The sequence below is a fragment of the Cherax quadricarinatus genome, chromosome 45 (genome assembly GCF_038502225.1).
Source record: "Cherax quadricarinatus isolate ZL_2023a chromosome 45, ASM3850222v1, whole genome shotgun sequence".
Classification (NCBI taxonomy): Eukaryota; Metazoa; Arthropoda; class Malacostraca; order Decapoda; family Parastacidae; genus Cherax; species Cherax quadricarinatus.
This window is the reverse complement of record NC_091336.1, coordinates 13,884,244-13,910,650: the sequence shown is the minus strand read 5'-3', so window position 1 is coordinate 13,910,650 and position 26,407 is coordinate 13,884,244. Positions and strand designations below refer to the sequence as shown.

Here is a 26,407-nt window from a genome sequence, read left to right as displayed (position 1 = left end):
ACACCATGGTTTAAGGAGTTTCATGTATACTCCACCATGTCTAAAAGATTGCTGAGACCTATAAATACTTTGAATATATTTTTAGACAATAGTAAATGACCAAGGCAGGTGAAAATATTCACCTGTCAGTGTGATTGTGACTATTTGAGTACTATTTCAGTACCTAATATTAGTGTCAGAACAAAGGTTGGCTATGAAATCACAAGAACTATTATAAATTGTAATTATCAGAACATAAAAATTATATAAATTCAAATAAAAACGAGAAAAAAAGGTATATCGGCAACACTTCTGCAAGCAGCAGGACTTGATGTTGCCATCAGATGAGCATCCAGCACCAGCTTCGCGGCCTAATATCTCGGTAAGTACATACAGGTCTTAAAAAATTTTTGGGGGGTCTTATAACACACTGAAAAGTGTCCTCTTTAATTTAAAAAAAAAATCAAAATATTTAGAGTGCTGGCAGTAAAAATGTAGATCTGTGTTTGGACAGTTTAAGGTTAATTTTTTTTTCTTTTTTTTTTCAACTCCATACATGCTCCACATATCCATATGTATAAAAATTCAGTGCTTCTGATTAATAAAATGAAATAAATGCACCTTTTCTTATCCACATTACTAAACTTCATAAAATTATAAAAACTCCTTCTCTTTGACTGATTAAAAAAAAAAAGGTACCTACGATAATTGTGGCAAATGAGTACAATGCAGTTAAGTATTGTTAATATATTTATTTAAAAGAAATTGCAGTTCAGTAGTTTTATTTTAGTCAATTATGAGTTTATGACTCACCTGAGCTATGACTTGCTGGTTCTTTTTCACCTTTGTGTGATAACTCAAGACTGCCTCTTCCAATAGACCTCAAATATTAAATGATTGTATAACCTAATAAATAAATATTGATAGTTATGGATACCCCTTTCAGTTACACAGCAGTCAGTATGCAGTACAATATACAGTACTGATCTTCATTACCATCCACTCATCCAGTTAGTGGGCAGATGACTGAGGAGTCACTAGCCAGACTGGAAAATAGGCAGTTAATTGTTGTGTTGAATGTGTGAAGGCCAAATAATTGAACTTTGGAATATTCTAAAAGAGAATGCCAGCATTGAACACTTACATCATAAATACAGCTAGCTTGGTAAATCTGAGCTTAATCGTTTTCGAGCATAGCACCAGTTTTGAGACCTCCATAACTATTATCACCAGCTTGTATTAAAAAATCTGTAATTGTATTTACAATTCAGACTATTCAGTACATCACAGCCTCAGGGAATGTGTGTAAGAATTTTGTCAAGAGTCATTAATTCATTATTGCTATAGTGTTCATGAAAGGAGAGGACTTCTAACTGTTAGATATGTATTTCTTTTCCTGGCCTAATCATATCACATTAACTTTCCATCTTATTATTAGTCTGTTGATGAATGTAATGAATGGTTTTTACATTTTTTTTTTTTTTTTTGCAGGTGTTACCCCTTTACTGGGCTTTTTATATCCTAGGAGGGTCAATGATAACAGAGGGTGGTACACTTCTCATGGCAGTTCATGCCATCAGGAAAGGAGCACAGGAACAACAGATGTCATTCACTGAATATGGTAACTAATCCTTTTTATTAGATTAAATTATACAGTATATGTGTATAGGGATAAAATGGCAATAGTCTATCAACTATGTGATTTACTTCATATTAGTTAATAATAGTTACCTGAAAATGTACATAAACTATTCAAGTGGAAATAATGTGTGTACATTGGAAATATCATCACAACTGTTTACACCTAATGACCATATGTACAATTACTGCACTGTTATTGCCTTATTAATCTTAAGTTAGTGTTAAGTTTGCTCAAAATGCTCTACATATAAAGGGGCTTTTGGCATGCGCACCCATTTGTTATACTCCTTTGTACAAACATGTATCATGCTCAGATAAAATTATTATTATTGTTATTATTATTATTATTACTTTTTCATGAGGTAGGGATATTGTAAATTGTTTATAAATGAATATCATTGTCAGTTTAGTGAAACACTAATGTATTGTGTAAATCTTAACTCACATCATTCACCAGGCATTACTAAATAGACTAATATAAACTTACTGTGATACTTCACACACACACACACACACACACACACACACACACACACATATTGCACTACAGTGGCTTAATGATGATTGACATTAAACAGTAAACTGTACTAGAAATACAGTAGTTAAAAAAATGGTTAATGGGTGAATATTAAGTGTAAGAAATTTAATATTTTCTTGTTGTTGTAGCAACTTTAGCTGTCTCCACTCTTTTGTTAGTTTTTAGAGGACAAGATCCAAGTGTCAATGTTGTGCTACTGGAGGATATGGCAGCTGTGATGGGTGTTGCTGTGGCCATGGGATGCATGGGTCTTACCTCATTGACTGGTTCGCACATTCCTGATGCCTGTGGATCGTGTCTGATTGGTGGGATCCTGGCTGCAGTGTCAGGGTTTATTGTTTATACAAATACTGCAGCACTGGTAGGAAAGTAAGTGTAATGTCAGTCCAATTTATTGTACAAAGAATTTTTTAATACATCAGCCATTTCCAATCATTGTTTTGCCAGAGGTGTGCTGATACTACGGTCAAAAATTGCAACATACCTCCACCCCACCTTCAGAGTGCAGGCAGTGTACTTGTAGAATATTAAATAAAATTAATTGTATACACAGCTCATACATAAAATCTCTAAAATTAGATATACTCTCCCAAATTTTATATTTTTTTCCAGTGTCTAAGGGCAATGTGTGGTGTAAATTATATGCAGAAAATTCGGAGTGTGGAAATTAGGAAAAGGTGTGGAGTTAATAAAAGTATTAGTCAGAGGGCAGAAGAGGGGTTGTTGAGGTGGTTTGGTCATTTAGAGAGAATGGATCAAAGTAGAATGACATGGAAAGCATATAAATCTATAGGGGAAGGAAGGTGAGGTGGGGTCATCCTCGAAAGGGTTGGAGAGAGGGGGTAAAGGAGGTTTTGTGGGCGAGGGGTTTGGACTTCCAGCAAGCGTGCGTGAGCGTGTTAGATAGGAGTGAATGGAGACGAATGGTACTTGGGACCTGACGATCTGTTGGAGTGTGAGCAGGGTAATATTTAGTGAAGGGATTCAGGGAAACCGGTTATTTTCATATAGTCAGACTTGAGTCCTGGAAATGGGAAGTACAATGCCTTCACTTTAAAGGAGGGGTTTGGGATATTGGCAGTTTGGAGGGATATGTTGTGTATCTTTATACGTATATGCTTCTAAACTGTTGTATTCTGAGCATCTCTGCAAAAACAGTGATTATGTGTGAGTGTGGTGAAAGTGTTGAATGATGATGAAAGCATTTTCTTTTTGGGGATTTTCTTTCTTTTTTGGGTCACCCTGCCTCGGTGGGAGACGGCCAACTTGTTGAAAAAAAAAAATACTACATTGTATTGCACTACTTTCTCATTTACATATACATTACCTATGGAATATGCATCTGGGGTTCTGCCTTAGCTGTTCACTTCAAACCAATTATCATACAATAAAAAGCAGTTATCAAGACCATCACAGACTCATTCTAGTTAATGTACTGTGTTGCAATTCTAATCCCTAAACCTACTAAATATTAATGCTATGCTTACTACTGTTTTTAATCCGTTTCTTTAAAACTGTAATGCTGATTCTGACCTAAGATTCTTCCAAACCACAACATATAAAAACAGGTTCAGTATTTTTTCATCTTTATTTTGATAGTATTGGCCTTAGCTTATGACTGCTTGAAATGCTATGCATAACTGTGAACCTTCCCTTTTTAGGTTTGTAAACTATTAACCTATTATTGTAACTAATGTATCTTTTAACCCTTTCACTGTTAGTGCCGTATAAATAAGTTTTACAAGCCAGTGTTGGTGACGTATTAATACCCCAAAAATTCTAGCGGCTTCAAATTTAGCAAGAGAAAGCTGGTACACCTACATGTGAGAGAATGTGTCTGTGTTGTCAGTGTGTACAGTACAAAAAAAAGTCCTGCAGCACACAGTGCATAATGAGAAAAAAAAAAACTCCAACTGTGTTTTATTAAAACTGCAACTTTGAGGTGTATTTTCGTATGGAAGTAGTGAATGTTTTCAGATACTTGGGAGTTGACGTGTCGGCGGATGGATTTATGAAGGATGAGGTTAATCATAGAATTGACAAGGGAAAAAAGGTGTGTGGTGCGTTGAGGTATATGTGGAGTCAAAAAACGTTATCAATGGAGGCAAAGAAGGGAATGTATGAAAGTATAGTAGTACCAACACTCTTATATGGGTGTGAAGCTTGGGTTGTGAATGCAGCAGCGAGGAGACGGTTGGAGGCAGTGGAGATGTCCTGTCTAAGGGCAATGTGTGGTGTAAATATTATACAGAAAATTCGGAGTGTGGAAATTAGGAAAAGGTGTGGAGTTAATAAAAGTATTAGTCAGAGGGCAGAAGAGGGGTTGTTGAGGTGGTTTGGTCATTTAGAGAGAATGGATCAAAGTAGAATGACATGGAAAGCATATAAATCTATAGGGGAAGGAAGGTGAGGTAGGGGTCGTCCTCGAAAGGGTTGGAGAGAGGGGGTAAAGGAGGTTTTGTGGGCAAGAGGTTTGGACTTCCAGCAAGCGTGCGTGAGCGTGTTAGATACAAATTTTAATACAATTTTTAATACAAATGACCCATTGCCATATATTGATGATTATGATTGTTTTATGAAAACAGGCCTTCACTTTATTCATGTCAATGCAAGATCACTTCTTCCTAAATTGGCAGAGATTAGGATTCTAGCTAACAAAATTTGGGCGGCAGTTATAACCATCTCTGAATCTTGGTTGGATGATACGGTGACTGACGACGAGGTCAAAATAGATGGTTACAATATAAAACGCTTAGATAGGAACAGAAAGGGTGGTGGAGTATGTGCCTACATTAGAAATGACTTAGCTTACAACCCAAGACCTGATTTAAATAACAATAAACTGGAGATTCTATGGTTTGAAGTGCTGCTTCCTAAGACCAAACCCATCTTAGTAGGAACTAGTTACCGCCCTCCTACCCAGGACCAGTTCTTAGAAGACTTTTCCAGAGTCTTGTCCGGAGTTGAAAACAATTGCGAGACAATAATACTGGGCGACTTTAATATCTGTTTTCAGCAGCAAAATAACGGGCTATGCAAAAGGTATAAGCAAATTCTAGGATTAAATAGTTACACTCAACTAATTAATACTCCAACCCGGATCACACAGTTCTCAGCCACCCTAATTGACCACATACTTTGTAACCGCTCTGAGAACATTAGTCAGTCAGGCGTCATTACCACAGGTCTTAGTGATCATTTCATCATTTACTGCACCAGGAAAATAACTAGGGATAGGATAGGCCTACACAGGACAATAAAAATGAGGTCAACTAGAAACTACAGTAAAGAAACACTGGTAAATAGGCTACACAATTGTGACTGGACAGAGATAACAAGTTGCACGGACGTAAACGATGCCTGGGAAAAATTCAAAACAATGTTCACTACCATCCTTGATAATATTGCACCAGTTAAAGAGGTTAGGATTAAACGAAGAACTGAACCCTGGATGAATACTGAGATATTAGATAATATGAAATTCAGAGACCAGCTGCTAAAAAGATTTAAAGCAAACAGACAGGATATTGCAGCACTAAATGAATTCCAAAGGGTGAGGAACAGAGTACAGAGACTTATAAAAGGAGCAAAGGCAAAGCACTACTGCTCAAAAATTGAAGAGTATAAGCATAACCCCAGAAAGCTCTGGCAACAACTAAAACAGTTGGGGTATAGCCATAAGCCAGTAGATAGGTCTAACATAGTACTCACTATCGATAATGAGGTATGCCACGAAACATCTAAGGTGGCAAATTGCTTTAATTCCTACTACACATCTGTTGCATCAACACTAGTAAGTAAACTACCAGCTGCATCAAATACCTTTAACACAGACTCTGATAAGTTTCAAACATACTATACCAATAAAGGGGTAACCCCAAACAGTTGTCAACTAGTAAGTGTATCTCATGACTTTATTCAAAAAGAACTAAGCAGGTTAAACCCAACTAAGAGCACAGGCCCTGATAACATCCCGTCTAAGTTCCTAAAAGATGGTGCTTCTGAACTGTCAATCCCTATTGCTCACATAATAAATCTGTCAATCACCACTAATACAGTACCGGAGGGGTTCAAGGAGGCCAGAGTCACTCCTATCTTCAAGAAAAATAGTAGGTCTGATGTAAGCAACTATAGGCCTGTTAGTATACTCAGTATAATATCTAAAATTCTAGAGAGGGCGGTGTATTCTCAAGTAGTTAAGTACCTTAATGACAACAACATTCTCCATAGCTATCAATCGGGCTTTAGAAGATCCTACTCAACCGACACCTCCCTTATTAATCTGATGGATTACCTGAGAACTGAAATGTCAAAGGGGAACCTCATAGGCATGGTAACCTTAGACCTGCAAAAGGCCTTCGATACTGTCAACCACAATATATTATGTAATAAACTTCAAGCTATTGGTATAGGTTCTGTAGACTGGTTTAAGTCCTACCTTAGCAACAGGAGACAAATAGTCAAAATCAACAAAACAGAATCAGAACCCCTGCCGATAACATGTGGAGTTCCCCAAGGTAGTATTCTGGGTCCCTTATTATTCTTATGTTATGTCAATGATATGCCTATCAGTGTCAAGTGCAAACTCCTACTGTATGCAGATGACAGTGCTCTGTTAGTGTCAGGTAAAGACCCACAAGATATTGCTAATGTTTTAACACTGGAACTGGAGTCCTGCAGCAAATGGTTAGTAGACAACAAACTATCATTACACCTAGGGAAAACTGAAGCCATTCTCTTTGGCACGAAACATAAACTGAGAAGGGTAAATAATTTTAATGTTCAATGTAATGGGGAGCCCATCACTTTGGTTTCATCAGTAAAATATTTGGGAATCCCCTTTGACCCATGCATGTCAGGAGAATTGATAGGGAACAGTGTAGTAAAGAAAGCGAATGCCAAACTGAAGTTCCTGTATAGACAAGCACAGTGTCTACCTACTGAGGCTCGCAGGACCCTATGTCTAGCCCTTATACAATGCCATATGGATTACGCTTGCTCTTCTTGGTACTCTGCCTTGACAAAAAAACTGAAAGATAGACTGCAAATCACCCAGAACAAAATCGTAAGATTCATCCTGGGGCTGGGACCAAGAGAACATGTAGGCCAGGATGAATTACAGCAGTTGGATATGCTAAATGTTGAAGACAGAGTAAAACAACTGAAGCTAAATCATGTTTATAAAATTGCTCACAAACAATGTCCAGAATATCTTGCTGTCAATTTTGTCAAGGTTGGGAACCAAAGCAATCATAGTACTAGGGGGAGAGAGCACAACTTTGTAGTACCCACAGTCAGAGGCCAGGCTTCAAACACCTTTTATTGTACAGCAATAAAGGAATGGAACAGACTACCCGCACATGTCAAAGCCAGTCATAGCGTGAACCAGTTCAAGAAGAGTGCCAAAAGGTGTCTGATGAATGTAGCTACAGAAAGGGAGGGGAATGATTTTCTATTTTTTAGCTAACATGCGTGTAAATTTTACCTTATTCCTTGTAATGACCCTCGTATTGTAGATAGTCTTAATGACCTTGGTGTAGCAGATAGTCTTTTTAGTATGATAATAAGATGTTATCTTCATTGTAGAATAATAAGAAAATATTATAACCTTTATACTATAATAATAAGGTAAAAGGACCCCAATGGAAATAAGTCACTCTGTCTGACTTTTTTGGGTTATCCTAGGTTCCCTACACATATGCTGCTATGTATGATAATTCTATGTAACTGTATTTGTGTTTACCTGAATAAACTTACTTACTTACTTACTTACTTAATGGAGACGAATGGTACTTGGGACCTGACGATCTGTTGGAGTGTGAGCAGGGTAATATTTAGTGAAGGGATTCAGGGAAACCGGTTATTTTCATATAGTCGGACTTGAGTCCTGGAAATGGGAAGTACAATGCCTGCACTTTAAAGGAGGGGTTTGGGATATTGGCAGTTTGGAGGGATATGTTGTGTATCTTTATATGTATATGCTTCTAAACTGTTGTATTCTGAGCACCTCTGCAAAAACTGATTATGTGTGAGTGTGGTGAACGTGTTGAATAATGATGAAAGCATTTTCTTTTTGGGGATTTTCTTTCTGTTTTGGGTCACCCTGCCTCGGTGGGAGACGGCCGACTTGTTGAAAAAAAACAAAAAAATTTATGCTTTTATTCTCGTTTTCTTGGTCTCATTTGATAGAATGGAAGATATATCACAGAAATAGAGATGATTTTGGTTGGTTTCACGATGAAAACTACCTTGAAATTGAGCTCAAGGTAGCAGAAATGTTCGATTTTTGCAGATGTTCAAGAGTAAACATATGACGTCACCGTCCCGTACATGTCCAACTGCCCAGTCTAATATGCAGTCACAAGTCGGTTGGCTTTATTTACACAATGATATAATAATGCAGTAGTCTGCATAACAGTAAATCTTCTATTTTTTGTGTTTACCTGGAGTTTACCTGGAGAGAGTTCCGGGGGTCAACGCCCCCGCGGCCCGGTCTGAGACCAGGCCTCCTGGTGGATCAGCCTGATCAACCAGGCTGTTGCTGCTGGCTGCACGCAAACCAACATACGAGCCACAGCCCGGCTGATCCGGAACTGACTTTAGGTGCTTGTCCAGTGCCAGCTTGAAGACTGCCAGGGGTCTGTTGGTAATCCCCCTTATGTGTGCTGGGAGGCAGTTGAACAGTCTCGGGCCCCTGACACTTATTGTATGGTCTCTTAACGTGCTAGTGACACCCCTGCTTTTCATTGGGGGGATGGTGCATCGTCTGCCAAGTCTTTTGCTTTCGTAATGAGTGATTTTCGTGTGCAAGTTCGGTACTAGTCCCTCTAGGATTTTCCAGGTGTATATAATCATGTATCTCTCCCTCCTGCGTTCCAGGGAATACAGGTTTAGGAACCTCAAGCGCTCCCAATAATTGAGGTGTTTTATCTCCGTTATGCGCGCCGTGAAAGTTCTCTGTACATTTTCTAGGTCGGCAATTTCACCTGCCTTGAAAGGTGCTGTTAGTGTGCAGCAATATTCCAGCCTAGATAGAACAAGTGACCTGAAGAGTGTCATCATGGGCTTGGCCTCCCTAGTTTTGAAGGTTCTCATTATCCATCCTGTCATTTTTCTAGCAGATGCGATTGATACAATGTTATGGTCCTTGAAGGTGAGATCCTCCGACATGATCACTCCCAGGTCTTTGACGTTGGTGTTTCGCTCTATTTTGTGGCCAGAATTTGTTTTGTACTCTGATGAATAAAAATTCAAAATGGAAAGCAAAAGTAAAATAATAGGGGCCTGGAAGCATGACTAATGAACAGAGAAAATGTTGTTTTAGTGCCAGAAATGTCTGCATTGTTTATTCTGGAGCCTATTTTGAAATTTGTGTGAAATTGGCCAAATTGCCAATTTCTGACCACTTTATTGGGTAGTTGAAATCGGTAAATGGGCGGTTTCTTGTACTTAATTGATGGAACAAAGAGCTCTAAAGCAATAGCTATGAGTTTGGTCGATCGGAACAATGGGCGAAATCGCTGATGTGTATAAATCGCCGAGACTGCTAACTTCATGAGAGCGTAATTCCGTAAGTTTTCCATCAAATTTCATACTTCTGGTGTCATTACTATTGGGAAAATATTACCATTTCATAAGATTTTTTTTTTTTTTTTTTATTTTTAATTCTTCGACACTGAGAGTGAGTTCAGGATTGGGGGGGTCTCGACAGTGAAAAGGTTAAGGAAATAATTCTGTCTTGTCTGAGATGCCTTGAATAAATATTAACCCTTAAACTGTCCAAATGTAGATCTATGTTTTCAACTGCCAGTGCTATGAATATTTTGATTTTTTTTTTTTAAGTTAAAGAGGGCAATTTTCTGTATGTAATAAGATTTATGAAGGATGAGGTTAATCATAGAATTGATGAGGGAATAAAGGTGAGTGGTGCGTTGAGATATATGTGGAGACAAAAAGCGTTATCTATGGAGGCAAAGAAGGGAATGTATGAAAGTATAGTAGTACCAACACTCTTATATGGGTGTGAAGCTTGGGTTGTGAATGCAGCAGCGAGGAGGCAGTTGGAGGCAGTGGAGATGTCCTGTCTAAGGGCAATGTGTGGTGTAAATATTGTGCAGAAAATTCGGAGTGTGGAAATTAGGAGGTGTGGAGTTAATAAAAGTATTAGTCAGTGGGCTGAAGAGGGGTTGTTGAGGTGGTTTGGTCATTTAGAGAGAATGGATCAAAGTAGAATGACATGGAAAACATTTAAATCTGTTTGGGAAGGAAAGCGGGGTAGGAGTCGTCCTCGAAAATGTTGGAAGAAAGGGGTAAGGGAGGTTTTGTGGGCGAGAGGCTTGGACTTCCAGCAGGCTTGCGTGAGGGTGTTCGATAGGAGTGAATTCAAATTCAAATTCAAAAGTTTATTCTCTATAAGGATTACAATGCTGAGTTTACAGAATTTGGTTATTGTGTGATTTACATGTAGTAAAATAATAATTACAGAGTGTACCACTAGAACACCTAGCATGGCTAGGCATTTCGGGCAGACTTAGATTAAATCTTAAGTTTAAAATATTACAAAATTATGAGGTAAGTTGGTATTATGGCTAAATGACTAAATACTAGTTTGTGAGTTTAACAATGTGAATGCTTTTGTTTTGGCACTATACATAGTTTCAGTTTTGGAGTATCACAAGCCAACTAATGACTAGTTAAGATTCATTATTTTGAGATTGAGATTGATATTTCTGTTTATGGTCAAATGGGTGGGTGAGTGTAAGTGTGAACCACCAGGTGGTATTCGTATAATTAGTTGACAGGGTGTATCAGAGAGATAAAATGTTTTCTGATGGTAGTTTTGAAGGTGATGAATGTGTCTGCAGTTTTAGAATTTTCAGGTAGGGTGTTCCAGATTTTAGGGCCTTTGACATACATTGAATTTTTGTAAAGGTTTAGTCGGACACGGGGAATGTCATAGAGATGTTTGTGTCTGGTGTTGTGCCTGTGGGTTCTGTCACAACTATCAAGAAAGTGTTTTAGGTCAAGGTTAATATTGGAATTTAAGGTCCTGTAGATGTAGATTGCACAGTAGTAAATGTGGATGTACTGAACAGGGAGTAAGTTTAGATCTATGAAGAGTGGGGGGGTGTGTTGCCAGGGATGGGATTTAGTGATTATTCTTACTGCAGCTTTTTGTTGGGTTATTATTGGCTTTAGGTGTGTTGCTGCAGTTGAACCCCAAGCACAGATAGCATAGGTGAGGTATGGATATATAAGTGAATGGTATAGTGTGAGAAGAGCAGTTTGCGGCACGTAGTATCGTATTTTGGAGAGGATCCCCACCTTTTTGAATACTTGTTTTGTTATGTGTTGGATATGGGTGCTGAAATTTAGGTTGTTGTCGAGGTATAGACCTAGGAATTTGCCCTCATTATGTCTGGCAATTAGAGTGTTGTCGATCTTAATGTTAATTTGCGCATCTCCTGCTCTGCTACCAAACATAAAGTAGTAGGTTTTGTCAGCGTTAAGCGTAAGTTTATTGGCTGTCATCCAAGTCGATATTTTGATCAGCTCCTCATTAACAATGGTGTTGAGGGTGGCAAGGTTAGGGTGAGAGATGACATAAGTCGTGTCGTCAGCAAAGAGAATGGGGTTCAGGTGTTGAGATACGTTTGGAAGATCATTGATGTATATGAGGAAGAGCAGGGGACCAAGGACACTTCCCTGCGGAACTCCAGTATCAAGTGGCTGTGTTGTTGATGCTGTGTCTTTAATGGTGACATACTGATACCTATTAGTAAGGTAAGATTTGAAATATGCAAGCACATGGCCTCTTATACCATAATGGTCAAGTTTGTGGAGTAGGATGCCGTGGTCTACTGTGTCAAAAGCTTTTCTTAGGTCAATAAAAATTCCTAGTGGATATTCCTTATTTTCCAATGCTGTGTAAAGCAGATCTAGCATTTTTATGATTGCATCGTTAGTGCTTTTATTTTTCCTGAATCCAAATTGGTAGGGGTTGAGTATGTTTTGTGCCGTTATAAATGAATATAGTCTCCTGTGAACGAGTTTCTCAAAGATTTTGGATAGCAATGGTAAGTTTGATATTGGCCTATACAGTGGACCCCCGCATAACGATTACCTCCGAATGCGACCAATTATGTTAGTGTATTTATGTAAGTGCGTTTGTACGTGTATGTTTGGGGGTCTGAAATGGACTAATCTACTTCACAATATTCCTTATGGGAATAAATTCGGTCAGTACTGGCACCTGAACATACTTATGGAGTGAAAAAATATCGTTAACCGGGGGTCCACTGTAGTTGTTTAAATCTGTAGGGTCACCACCTTTATGTATTGGTGTAACCCTTGCCGTCTTGAGTAGTTTCGGGAAGGTGCTAGTTTCTTGTGACTTGTTAAAAAGTAATGAGATAGTATGCGAGAGGATATGGGCCGCTCTCTTGTACAATAATGGTGGGACATGAGACAGATTCCCTGAGTTATTTTTAAGTGACTTTATAATCTCGGTGACTTCCGTGGGCTCAGTTGGAGCAAGATAGAAGGAATTTGGGAAATTCCCATCTAGGTAGTCCCCGGCATGGGCATTGGTACGTGGGATTTTATTGGCGAGATTAGAACCTATGGTTGAGAAGAAGTCGTTTATCTTGTTAGCTGTGTCAGTGGGTTGCAGTGGTGTTTCATTAGGTTTAGTTAGGACAATATTCTTGTTTTTTTTCAGTTTGTGGGTCCCTAGAATCTGAGAGAGTGTTTTCCAGGTCTTTTTTATATCTCCTCTTGTGTCAGTGAATCTACTGGAGTAGTATAGTTGTTTGGCTTTCTTTATTACTTTGGTGAGGACTGATGAATAGTGTTTAAGAATATCTTTGTGTATTAAGCCCTGTCTATATTGCTTTTCATATTGGTGTTTCTTATCAATGGATTTCAGAATGGTGCTGGTTAGCCATGGGCAACCAGGCCGTTTGTTTGTGATCTGTTTCGTTTTTATAGGACAATGTTTGTTGTATAGTCTAAGTAATTTGTTAAGAAAAATGTCTGTCCAGTCATCAATACCATTGGCCTTGGAGAATTCTGTAGGCCAGTCAACAGTCTCTAGGTCAGCTGTGAACTTCCTTATTGAGGCCTCATCATGGAGTCTAAATGAGACTTTGTTGTATTCAAGTGGTGGTTTACTAATGTTTGTCAAGAGGAAGGTAGGGTAGTGGTCTGTAGTGCTATCTGTGATTATCCCTGATTTAAGGGGGGCTAGTATATTGGTCCATATGTGGTCTATTATGGTTGCACTTGTTTCAGTGAGCCTGGTTGGTTTAGTTATTGTTGGTATGAGAAGTGTGTTGTTCATATTGTTGATGAAATGTTGAAATGAAATGTTGATGAATGGAGATGAATGGTATTTGGGACCTGACGATCTGTTGGAGTGTGAGCAGGGTAATATTTAGTGAAGGGATTCAGGGAAACCAGTTATTTTTATATAGCCAGACTTGAGTCCTGGAAATGGGAAGTACAATGCCTGCACTCTAAAGGAGGGGTTTGGGATATTAGCAGTTTGGTGGGATATGTTGTGTACCTTTATATGTATATGCTTCTAAATTGTTGTGTTCTGAGCACTTCTGCAGAAACAGTGATTATGTGTGATTGAGGTGAAAGTGTTGAATGATGATGAAAGTATTTTCTTTTTGGGGATTTTCTTTCTTTTTTGGGTCACCCTGCCTCGGTGAGAGACGGACGACTTGTTAAAAAAAAAAATATGACCAAAAAAAACATTTTAGGATCAATACTTACCAAGATATAAGACCGCAAAGTTGGCTCTAGATGCTCACCTGAAGGCAACATCGAGTCCTACCGCTTGCAAAAGTATTGTCGATATACCTTTTTTTCTTGTTTTTATTTTAATTTATATGATTTTTATGTTCTGATAATTACAATTTATAGTAGTTTTTGTGATTTCATAGAAAATCTTTGTTATGACACTAATATTAGGTACTGAAATAGTACTCAAATAGTCACAAACACACTGACAGATGAACATTTTCACCTGCATTGGTCATTTACTATTATCTAGAAATATATTGACAGTATTTATAGGTCTCAGCAATGTCTTAGACATGCTGGAGTATATATGAAACTCCTTGAAGCATGGTGTTAAGACGAGTGCCACTAAACTACTGACAATGCAGCAGTGGAGTGACACTTGATGAACGTGCACTGCTCCAGGGAACCCTGGCTTTATTTGTTTTCACTGTTACACACAAACATGTCTATCTGTCTATCTATCTGTGTGTCTAGCTTTGCTTATCTGCCTTTCTGTCTGCCTGTGTGTGTCTGTCTTTCCATCTCCTTGTCTCTTTGTCTAAGAGAGCGGCTCGTAAACCAACAGGTATTACACATTATGCAAAGTCGTCACGTCTCATTTCTGATCAAGTGAAAATGCATATTACTTACCAGTCATGCTTATTATGCCTTATATCTACAAGCACTGTATAGCACTTTGCCTGGAATTTTTAGGTTATCTAGGGGTTTCAAATAGAGTTAGAGCTAAAGAAGGAGTAGCAATAATGTTGAAGGATAAGCTATGGCAGGAAAAGAGGGACTATAAATGTATTAATTCAAGGATTATGTGGAGTAAAATAAAGATTGGATGTGAAAAGTGGGTTATAATAAGCGTGTATGCACCTGGAGAAGAGAGAAGTGTAGAGGAGAGAGAGAGAGACATTTTGGGAAATGTTGAGTGAATGCATGGGGAGTTTTGAATCAAGTGTGAGAGTAATGGTGGTTGGGGATTTCAATGCTAAAGTGGGTAAAAATGTTACGGAGGGAGTAGTAGGTAAATTTGGGGTGCCAGGGGTAAATGTAAATAGGGAGCCTTTAATTGAGCTATGTGTAGAAAGAGATTTGGTAATAAGTAATAGATATTTTATGAAAAAGAGGATAAATAAATATACAAGGTATGATGTAGCACATAATGAAAGTAGTTTGTTAGATTATGTATTGGTGGATAAAAGGTTGATGGGTAGGCTCCAGGATGTACATATTTATAGAGGGGCAACTGATATATCAGATCATTATTTAGTTGTAGCTACAGTTAGAGTAAGAGGTAGATGGGAAAAGAGGAAGGTGGCAACAACAAGTAAGAGGGAGGTGAAAGTGTATAAAGTAAGGGAGGAGGAAATTCGGGTGAGATATAAGCGACTATTGGCAGAAAGGTGGGTTAGAGCAAAGATGAGTAGTGGGGGTGTTGAAGAGGGTTGGAATAGTTTTAAAAATGCAGTATTAGAATGTGGGGCAGAAGTTTGTGGTTATAGGAGGGTGGGGGCAGGAGGAAAGAGGAGTGATTGGTGGAACGATGAAGTAAAGGGTGTGATAAAAGAGAAAAAGTTAGCTTATGAGAGGTTTTTACAAAGCAAAAGTGTTATAAGAAGAGCAGAGTATATGGAGAGTAAAAGAAAGGTGAAGAGAGTGGTGAGAGAGTGCAAAAGGAGAGCAGATGATAGTGGGAGAGGCACTGTCAAGAAATTTTAATGAAAATAAGAAAAAATTTTGGAGTGAGTTGAACAAGTTAAGAAAGCCTAGGGAAAGTATGGATTTGTCAGTTAAAAACAGAGTAGGGGAGTTAGTAGATGGGGAGATGGAGGTATTAGGTAGATGGCAAGAATATTTTGAGGAACTTTTAAATGTTAAGGAAGAAAGAGAGGCGGTAATTTCATGCACTGGTCAGGGAGGTATACCATCTTTTAAGAGTGAAGAAGAGCAGAATGTAAGTGTGGGGGAGGTACGTGAGGCATTACGTAGAATGAAAGGGGGTAAAGCAGCTGGAACTGAGGGGATCATGACAGAAATGTTAAAAGCAGGGGGGGATATAGTGTTGGAGTGGTTGGTATTTTTGTTTAATAAATGTATGAAAGAGGGGAAGGTACCTAGGGATTGGCAGAGAGCATGTATAGTCCTTTATGTAAAGGGAAAGGGGACAAAAGAGATTGTAAAAATTATAGAGGAATAAGTTTACTGAGTATACCAGGAAAAGTGTACGGTAGGGTTATAATTGAAAGAATTAGAGGCAAGACAGAATGTAGGATTGCGGATGAGCAAGGAGGTTTCAGAGTGTGTAGGGGATGTGTAGATCAAGTGTTTACATTGAAGCATATATGTGAACAGTATTTAGATAAAGGTAGGGAAGTTTTTATTGCATTTATGGATTTAGAAAAGGCATATGATAGAGTGGATAGAGGAGCAATGTGGCAGATATTGCAAGTATATGGAATAGGTGGTAAGTTATTAAATGCTGTAAAGAGTTTTTATGAGGATAGTGAGGCTCAGGTTAGGGTGTGTAGAAGAGAGGGAGACTACTTCCCGGTAAAATTAGGTCTTAGACAGGGATGTGTAATGTCACCATGGTTGTTTAATATATTTATAGATGGAGTTGTAAAGGAAGTAAATGCTAGGGTGTTCGGGAGAGGGGTGGGATTAAATTTTGGGGAATCAAATTCAAAATGGGAATTGACACAGTTACTTTTTGTTGATGATACTGTGCTTATGGGAGATTCTAAAGAAAAATTGCCAAGGTTAGTGGATGAGTTTGGGAATGTGTGCAAAGGTAGAAAGTTGAAAGTGAACATAGAAAAGAGTAAGGTGATGAGGGTATCAAATGATTTAGATAAAGAAAAATTGGATATCAAATTGGGGAGGAGGAGTATGGAAGAAGTGAATGTTTTCAGATACAGTGGACCCCCGCATACCGTTGGCCTTACACAACGTTAAATCCTCATACCGATACATTTTATCGCTAAGATTTTGCCTCGCATACCGCATTTGCCTCCAGTGTGAAAGTTTACCTAACTGAAAAGAAATTAGACTTTAGTGCCTCCTGGTGTTAGACAATGCCCCTGGTCATCCTACAGACGTGGCAGAGCGACTTTATGGGGACATGAGCTTCATTAAGGTGAAGTTTTTGCCTCCTAATACCACTCCTCTCCTGCAGCCCATGGACCAGCAGGTTATTGCAAACTTCAAAAAACTGTACACAAAAGCTCTGTTTGAAAGGTGCTTTGTAGTGACCTCAGAAACTCAACTGACTCTAAGAGAGTTTTGGACAGAGCACTTTAATATCCTCAATTGTGTAAACCTTATAGGTAAGGCTTGGGAGGGAGTGACTAAGAGGACCTTGAACTCTGCTTGGAGGAAATTGTGGCCACAATGTGTAGACCAAAGGGATTTTGAAGGGTTTGAGGCTAACCCTGGGAATCCTATGCCAGTTGAGGAATCCATTGTGGCATTGGGAAAGTCCTTGGGGTTTGAGGTTAGTGGGGATGATGTGGAAGAGTTGGTGGAGGAGGACAATGAAGAACTAAACACTGATGAGCTGCTAGATCATCTTCATCAGCATGAGGCCAGACCTGAGGAAACTGCTTCGGAGGAGGGGAGAGAGAAATTGAAGAAGTTGCCTACTTCAAAGATTAAGGAAATGTGTGGAATGTGGCTTAAAGTGCAAACCTTTTTTGATGACAATCACCCTAACACAGCTATTGCAAGCTGTGCTGGTGACTATTACACTGACAATGTTGTGAACCACTTTAGGAAAGTCATAAAGGAACGGGAGGTACAGGCCTCTATGGACAGATATGTTGTGCGACAGAAGTCCAGTGACTGAAGCTGGTCCTAGTGGCATTAAAAGAAGAAGGGAAGTAACCCCGGAAAAGGACTTGACACCTCAAGTCTTAATGGAAGGGGATTCCCCTTCTAAACACTAAGACTCTCTCCTCCTCCCATCCCATCAATCATCATCAGATCTTCAATAAAGGTAAGTGTCATGTAACTGTGCATGTCTTTTTCAGTTTGTGTGTATTAAAATTAATATTTCATGTGGTAAAAATTTTTTTTTTCATACTTTGGGGTGTCTTGCACGGATTAATTTGATTTTCATTATTTCTTATGGGGAAAATTCATTCGCATAACGATAATTTCGCATAACAATGAGCTCTCAGGAACGGATTAATATCATTATGCGGGGGTCCACTGTACTTGGGAGTTGACGTGTCGGCGGAAGGATTTATGAAGGATGAGGTTAATCATGGAATTGATGAGGGAAAAAAGGTGAGTGGTGCATTGAGGTATATGTGGAGTCAAAAAACATTATCTATGGAGGCAAAGAAGGGAATGCATGAAAGTATAGTAGTACCAACACTCTTATATGGGTGTGAAGCTTGGGTGGTAAATTCAGCAGTGAGGAGACGATTGGAGGCAGTTGAGATGTCCTGTTTAAGGGCAATGTGTGGTGTAAATATTATGTAGAAAATTTTTAGTGTGGAAATTAGGAAAAGGTGTGGAGTTAATAAAAGTATTAGTCAGAGGGCAGAAGAGGGGTTGTTGAGGTGGTTTGGTCATTTAGAGAGAATGGATCAAAGTAGAATGACATGGAAAGCATATAAATCTATAGGGGAAGGAAGGCGGGGTAGGGGTCGTCCTCGAAAGGGTTGGAGAGAGGGGGTAAATGAGGTTTTGTGGGCGAGGGGCTTGGACTTCCAGCAAGCGTGCGTGAGCGTGTTAGATAGGAGTGAATGGAGACGAATGGTACTTGGGACCTGACGATCTGTTGGAGTGTGAGCAGGGTAATATTTAGTGAAGGGATTCAGGGAAACTGGTTATTTTCATATAGTCGGACTTGAGTCCTGGAAATGGGAAGTAGAATGCCTGCACTTTAAAGGAGGGGTTTGGGATATTGGCAGTTTGGAGGGATATGTTGTGTATCTTTATATGTATATGCTTCTAAACTGTTGTATTCTGAGCACCTCTGCAAAAACAGTGATAATGTGTGAGTGTGGTGAAAATGTTGAATGATGATGAAAGCATTTTCTTTTTGAGGATTTTCTTTCTTTTTTTGGGTCACCCTGCCTTGGTGGGAGATGGCCGACTTGTTGAAAAAAAAAAAATGATAGCTGTACTTAGTGTACATGAGAGAGACAGAGACAGACAGACAGAGATATAGACACAGATGCAGACAGAGAGACAGCCAAAGTCAGTCACCCAACCAGCCAGTCAGCCTGCCAAATACATATGTATTACATGTTCCAGAATAGTTTCTCTTTACTTAGGGCATAGGTTATAGGACATTCTGGCAGGATGACACTACCAGTGGTATCAGAAATGAAAAGAAGTTGCACATGGGTTATTATTGAGGTTTTTGATATTTCCTCGACCACTTGTGGCCACATGCATCTCAAAGCCACTAAGCTGTGGGTCATCATCACTTTCCTCTTATAAGGGAGTGTTAATACAACATAACGTCAGTGAATCCCTGGTGTTTGCCACGCTATTTGCTCTAGCTGGTGGTCAATTGAACTGGTGCTCCCACAAGATACTAAGTGGTCCCAAATTTTTTTAATACTGCGCACACCGAGTGTTAAGACCCATTCTATACTGACCAGACATCTTAAGCCAGTTGTGCCAAGTTTGAAGGCAGAAAAAAACGTAGATCTATGTTTGAAGCGATAGCAGTACGAAGGTAGATCTACGTTTGGACAGTTTAACAGTTAAACAATCCATTTGAAGTTGTACAGGAAACAAAAGTTGAAAACACCCATGAAAATATTGTATATGCCCTGTACTGTATTTATGAACACATTCTTAAAAATATAACACAACAAACAAAAAATTCTTCATTTTACATAAAGTACATATTTGAATTACAAGATCTTCAATCAGTAAAGTGTATTCTTCATTGAGTAAATTTTAAAATGCTTTACTAGTATTATTATTATTATATTACAGTATTATTATAATTGTAGTTGTAGGCACCGTCGTAGTTGAAGCTGTCATAGTAGTAGTAGTTTTACTACAGTATTAAAATAACCAATTGATATGCCTTTTTTCAGGTCTATCCCACAACATCGATTAGAAAAAATTAATGAACAGCTTGAGCGTGATGTCTTAATTCGTGCCATTTACGATGTGAAAGGTATTGACATGGGCACTGGCCTTGTACGGTATAAAGCTGAAGTGGATTTTGATGGTCGAGAGCTGACACGAGGATATCTAGATAAACAGGATTTAGAAGTTTTGCTAAAGGTAAGAAAGATTAAAAAAAATTATTGATATATGTACTCTTAAAGTATAAATTATGTACAAAATAAAAAATTCAGTGACTGTAGGATGTAAAATATCATCTGGATTTACTCTCACTTCCCTTTCCTCTCAAACTGCTTCCTACAAATTTGACACAGTTTGCAAATAGTATTACAACTTCTTGTTGTATCCACCTAATGGAATTTCTGAGAAAGTTAATGTGATATTCTGTGACTAAGTAGAGTTTAAAAAAAGGTCTTGTGTACAATAATATATACATATATAACTTTTTTTTTTTTTCAGGAAATGCAGTCATTGAAAACAATTGATGAAGTAGAAGCATTTATGTTGAAGCATGGAGAAAATATTGTCGATAGTCTAGGAGCTGAAGTAGACAGAATAGAAACAATACTCAAGGTACAGCAAGAAAATGTAAAAATTTGATCTTCAGTCAGGACTCAAAATAATAAATTTATTTCTTAAAACATGTTCAAACATAATAATTTATTAATACAGTGGACCCCCGGTTTACGATATTATTTCATTCCAGAAGTATGTTCAGGTGCCAGTACTGACCGAATTTGTTCCCATAAGGAATATTGTGAATTAGATTAATCCATTTCAGACCCCCAAACGTACACATACAAACGCACTTACATAAATACACTTACATAATTGGTCGCATTGGGAGCTGATCGTAAACCGGGGGTCCACTGCATATCTATTGTTTGGGAGTTTATACATGCAGGTTTATACAATGCAATATTTGGTTATGTCATTTAAAAAAAAATTTTTACATGTAGCATAAACTCTGGCTAAAAAATATTTTTCTTAAAATCACAGCTTATCTACAAATTCATTTATTTTGAGGATAAACTGAAATGTTGTCTTAGTTTCATCTCCAGTTGGGTGGGTGGTTGTGAATTGTTCCAGCTTCTGTATTGTAGCTTACTCTTCATTCTTTCTCACTTCCCATTCACTTGTGGTTCACCTTCAGAACTGGCTCTTCAGCCCCATTAGTAAACAAAAACAATTGTCTTTTGCTGATCTCGAGGCATTCCAACATTTCAGGAAGTGAATCTGTACTTGTTCAGTGGTTCAGATCCATCTGATCCTCTATAATCTGTTGTCTCTTTCAGAATTATCCAGTTTTTACCCAGCTTTTTCATGGTCACTGGAAAATTTGTTTATCTGTATTGAGAGTCAACAAAGTGTTTTCTGTAAAACACACCTGAACTTCTAACTATCCTTCTAACATCTTTGGCACTGTGGGAGGCTATTTCTCTTCCAGCTGTGCGTTTGACTTTCCAGACCTGTGGCATTCTCGTGGATGGATGTTCTGCTCTACTGTGTCTTGTCAGTGTGTACCTTCAAGCAAGAAACAGTAGCTTTATTTTTAAACTTTCTTTTATGCCTTGCAATGCTCATTTTGTTGACCCTCACTTTTTAAAGTACTGTACTACTTTAATGGGGATGCCATTTTATTTTTTTTTTTTATCTGCAGCATTGGCTTTAATTTCAAAGTTCTAGTTCTACTCTGCCCTGCCTTAACTACTCATTTGTGTTCAATATCTTCCACTCATTTTCTTACGTGTATTTTCTTCTGCCAAACGGTACTAAATGATATTCTTGGGTTTGATTCTTTTATGAATATTATCATTATCTTATTAGGACAAAAAATCAGGGATCTTTCCAAATTCAAATATTCAGATATTCCAAATGTATATTTGGAATTTGGGAGAATTCCCAAATTTGATGAGAATTCCAGTATTTGGAATTTGGGAAAATTCAAAATACAGTGGACCCCCGCATACTGGACGCATCGCATACCATACAATCCGCATACCGGACGCTTTGATCGCAAAAATTTTGCCTCGCATACCGCCCAAAAACCCGCTCACCGCCCTTCGTCCGAGACGCGTCCAATGTGCGGCCTGAGCCACGCTCACATGTTCCGCCGGTGGCATTGTTTACCAGCCAGCCTCCGCGGTAACATCCAAGCATACAATCGGAACATTTCGTATTATTACAGTGTTTTTGGTGATTTTTTTCTGGAAAATAAGTGACCATGGGCCCCAAGAAAGCTTCTAGTGCCAACCCTACAGCAATAAGGGTGAGAATTACTATGGAGATGAAGAAAAAGATCATTGATAAGTATGAAAGTGGAGTGCGTGTCTCCGAGCTGGCCAGGTTGTATAATAAACCCCAATCAACCATTGCTACTATTGGTGGTACAGCTGCTGCTGTACCACCGTCAGCTGCTGCTGCACTGTCAGCTGCTGCTGCACTCTCAGCTGCTGCTGCACTCTCAGCTGCTGCTGCTGCACTGTCAGCTGCTGCTGCACTGTCAGCTGCTGCTGCACTGTCAGCTGCTGCTGCTGTACCACTGTCAGCTGCTGCTGCTGCTGTAGTACCGTCTGCTGCTGCTGTAGCATCGTCTGCTGCTGCTGTAGCATCGTCTGCTGCTGCTGTAGCATCGTCTGCTGCTGCTGTAGCATCGTCTGCTGCTGCTGTAGCATCGTCTGTTGCTGCTGTAGCATCGTCTGCTGCTGCTGTAGCATCGTCTGCTGCTGCTGTAGCATCATCTGCTCCTGCTGTAGCATCGTCTGCTGCTGCTGTAGCATTGTCTGCTGCTGCTGTAGCATTGTCTGCTGCTGCTGTAGCATCGTCTGCTGCTGCTGTAGCATCGTCTGTTGCTGCTGTAGCATCGTCTGTTGCTGCTGTACCACCGTCAGCTGCTGCTGCTGCTGTAGCACCGTTGTTGGTGTGGCTTATTGAGAATACCAAGAAACAATTAACCCCAGAGGATTTGCCACCCAGGATAACCCAAAAAAGTCAGTGTCATCGAAGACTGTCTAACTTATTTCCATTGGGGTCCTTAATCTTGTCTCCCAGGATGCAACCCACACCAGTTGACTAACACCCAGGTGAACAGGGAAAATGCCTGGAACTAGTGCTCATATTGGTGAATTTAGAGCCAGCAAAGGTTGGTTTGAGAGATTTAAGAATCGTAGTGGCATACACAGTGTGATAAGGCATGTTCTGGAAGAAAATACCTAACAGGACCTACAGTACTCAGGAGGAAAGGCACTCCCAGGACACAGTGTCTCATCAGTCATTGCTGCATCTTCAATAAAGGTAAGTGTCATTTATTCTTCATTTAGTAGAGTAGTACATGCACAATATATATTGTGCATGTACTACTCTACTATTGTGCATGTATCCTTCTCTTTGTGTGTAGGAAAATGTATATTTCATGTGGTAAAAAAATTTTTTTCATACTTTTGGGTGTCTTGCACGGATTAATTTGATTTCCATTATTTCTTATGGGGAAAATTCATTCGCATACCGAACATTTCGCATAACAACCAGCCCTCTTGCACGGATTAAGGTCGCTATGCGGGGGTCCACTGTACAGTGGACCCTCGCCTAACCAATGTATCGCATAACGTTAAATCCGCCTAGCGATACATTTTAACGCAAAAATTTTCCCTCAGCTATCGCTAAAAAACTCGCTCAACGCGATTCGTTCGAGACGCGTCCACGTGCGGCCTGAGCCCACCTCACTTGTTCCATGGGTGCCAGTGTTTACAAGCCAGCCACCGCGGTTGTTTCCAAGCATACAATCGGAACATTTCATATTATCACAGCCTTTTTAGTGATTGCACCTGCAAAATAAGTGACCATGGGCCCCAAGAAAGCTTCTAGTGCCAACCCTACAGCAAAAAGAGTGAGAATTACTATGGATATGAAGAAAGAGATCATTGCTAAATATGAAAGTGGAGTGCGTGTCTCCGAGCTGGCCAGGTTGTATACAAAACTCCAATCAACCATTGCTACTATTGTGGCCAAGAAAACGGCAATCAAGAAAGCTGTTCTTGCCAAAGGTGCAACTTTGTTTTTGAAACAGAGATCGCAAGTGATAGAAGATGTTGAGAGACTGTTATTGGTGTGGATAAACGAAAAACAGATAGCAGGAGATAGCATCTCTCAAGCGATCATATGTGAAAAGGCTAGGAAGTTGCATGAGGATTTAATTAGAAAAATGCCAGCAACTAGTGATGATGTGAGTGAATTTAAGGCCAGTAAAGGTTGGTTTGAGAGATTTAAGAATCGTAGTGGCATACATAGTGTGATAAGGCATGGTGAGGCTGCCAGTTCGGACCCACAAAGCGGCTGAAAAATATGTGCATGAATTCAAGGAGTACATAGACAGCGAAGGACTGAAACCTGAACAAGTGTTTAATTGTTACGAAACAGGCCTGTTTTGGAAGAAAATGCCAAGCAGGACCTACATTACTCAGGAGGAAAAGGCACTCCCAGGACATAAGCCTATGAAAGACAGGCTTACTCTGTTGATGTGTGCCAATGCTAGTGGTGATTGCAAAGTGAAGCCTTTATTGGTGTATCACTAAAACTCCCAGAGTGTTCAGGAAAAACAATGTCCTCAAGGCTAATTTGTGTGTGCTGTGGAGGGCAAACAGTAAGGCATGGGTCACTAGGGACTTTTTCTTTGACTGGTTACACCATGCATTTGCCCCCACTGAAAAATTACCTAATTGAAAAGAAATTAGACCTTAAGTGCCTCCTGGTATTAGACAGTGCTCCTGGTCATCCTTCAGACGTGGCAGAGCGACTTTCTGCGGAAATGAGCTTCATTAAGGTGAAGTTTTTGCCTCCTAATACCACTCCTCTCCTGCAGCCCATGGACCAGCAGGTCATTTCTAACTTCAAAAAACTGTATACAAAAGCTATGTTTGAAAGGTGCTTTGTAGTGACCTCAGAAACTCATTTGACTCTAACAGAGTTTTGGAGAGATCACTTTAATATCCTCAATTGTGTAAACATTATAGGTAAGGCTTGGGAGGAAGTGACTAAGAGGACCTTGAACTCTGCTTGGAAGAAACTGTGGCCAGAATGTGTAGACAAAAGGGATTTTGAAGGGTTTGAGGCTAACCCTGGGAATCCTATGCCAGTTGAGGAATCCATTGTGGCATTGGGGAAGTCCTTGGGGTTGGAGGTTAGTGGGGAGGATGTGGAAGAGTTGGTGGAGGAGGACAATGAACAACTAACCACTGATGAGCTGCTAGATCATCTTCAACAGCAAGAGGCCACACCTGAGGAAACTGCTTCGGAGGAGGGGATAGAGAAATTGACGAAGTTGCCTATTTCAAAGATTAAGGAAATGTGTGCAATGTGGCTTAAAGTGCAAACGTTTTTTGATGAAAATCACCCTCACACAGCTATTGCAAGCCATGCTGGTGACTATTACACTGACATTGTTGTGAAACACTTTAGGAAAGTCATAAAGGAACGGGAGGTACAGGCCTCTATGGACAGATTTGTGCGACAGAGGTCCAGTGACTCAAGCTGGTCCTAGTGGCATTAAAAGAAGGGAAGTAACCCCAGAAAAGGACTTGCCACCTCAAGTCCTAATGTAAGGGGATTCCCCTTCTAAACACTAAGACCATCAACACTCTCCCCTCCTCCCATCCCATCAATCATCACCAGATTTTCAATAAAGGTAAGTGTCATGTAACTGTGCATGTCTTCTTCAGTTTGTGTGTATTAAAATTAATATTTCATGTGGTAAAAATTTTTTTTTGTTCATACTTTGGGGTGTCAGGAACGGATTAATTTGATTTCCATTATTTCTTATGGGGAAAATTAATTCGGCTAACGATAATTTCGCCTAACGTTGAGCTCTCAGGAACGGATTAATAGCGTCAGGCGAGGGTCCACTGTACTGTATTGTCCTATAACAGTTTTGAATTATGAAAACTTGTTAATGCATTAAAATTAGAAAGAATAATGTCAGTATACAATGGAACCTCTGCTTACGAGTGGCTCACCATGCAAATTTTTTCAGGATACGAACTGTCGCTTGGTCGATTTTTTGTCCCTGGATACGAGCCAAAATTCAGGTTGCGAGGTTTCCCCTCAAGGAAGGTTCCTTGACGTTGGTGAGGGGCCCTTCATCTAGGGAATTGGATCTGTGCTCTAGTTCCCTAAATTAATATTTTTTTATTATTATTATTAACACACTGGCCGATTCCCACCAAGGCAGGGTGGCCCGAAAAAGAAAAACTTTCACCATCATTCACTCCATCACTGTCTTGCCAGAAGGGTGCTTTACACTGCAGTTTTTAAACTGCAACATTAACACCCCTCCTTCAGAGTGCAGGCACTGTACTT

General features: G+C 39.4%; 1 protein-coding gene across 4 annotated transcripts in view; it reads left to right on the top strand.

Moving 5' to 3' along the window:
* Window positions 1-26,407, top strand: part of ZnT49B (Zinc transporter 49B) — a 145,887-nt gene that overhangs the window by 106,659 nt on the left and 12,821 nt on the right. For all 4 annotated transcript variants that reach the window (XM_070094312.1, XM_070094313.1, XM_070094311.1 and 1 more), the window contains exons 9-12: window positions 1,471-1,600; window positions 2,317-2,527; window positions 20,023-20,215; window positions 20,516-20,629. In XM_070094312.1, coding sequence (XP_069950413.1) covers window positions 1,471-1,600; window positions 2,317-2,527; window positions 20,023-20,215; window positions 20,516-20,629 — 648 coding nt within the window. The remainder of the gene's footprint in view (window positions 1-1,470; window positions 1,601-2,316; window positions 2,528-20,022; window positions 20,216-20,515; window positions 20,630-26,407) is intronic.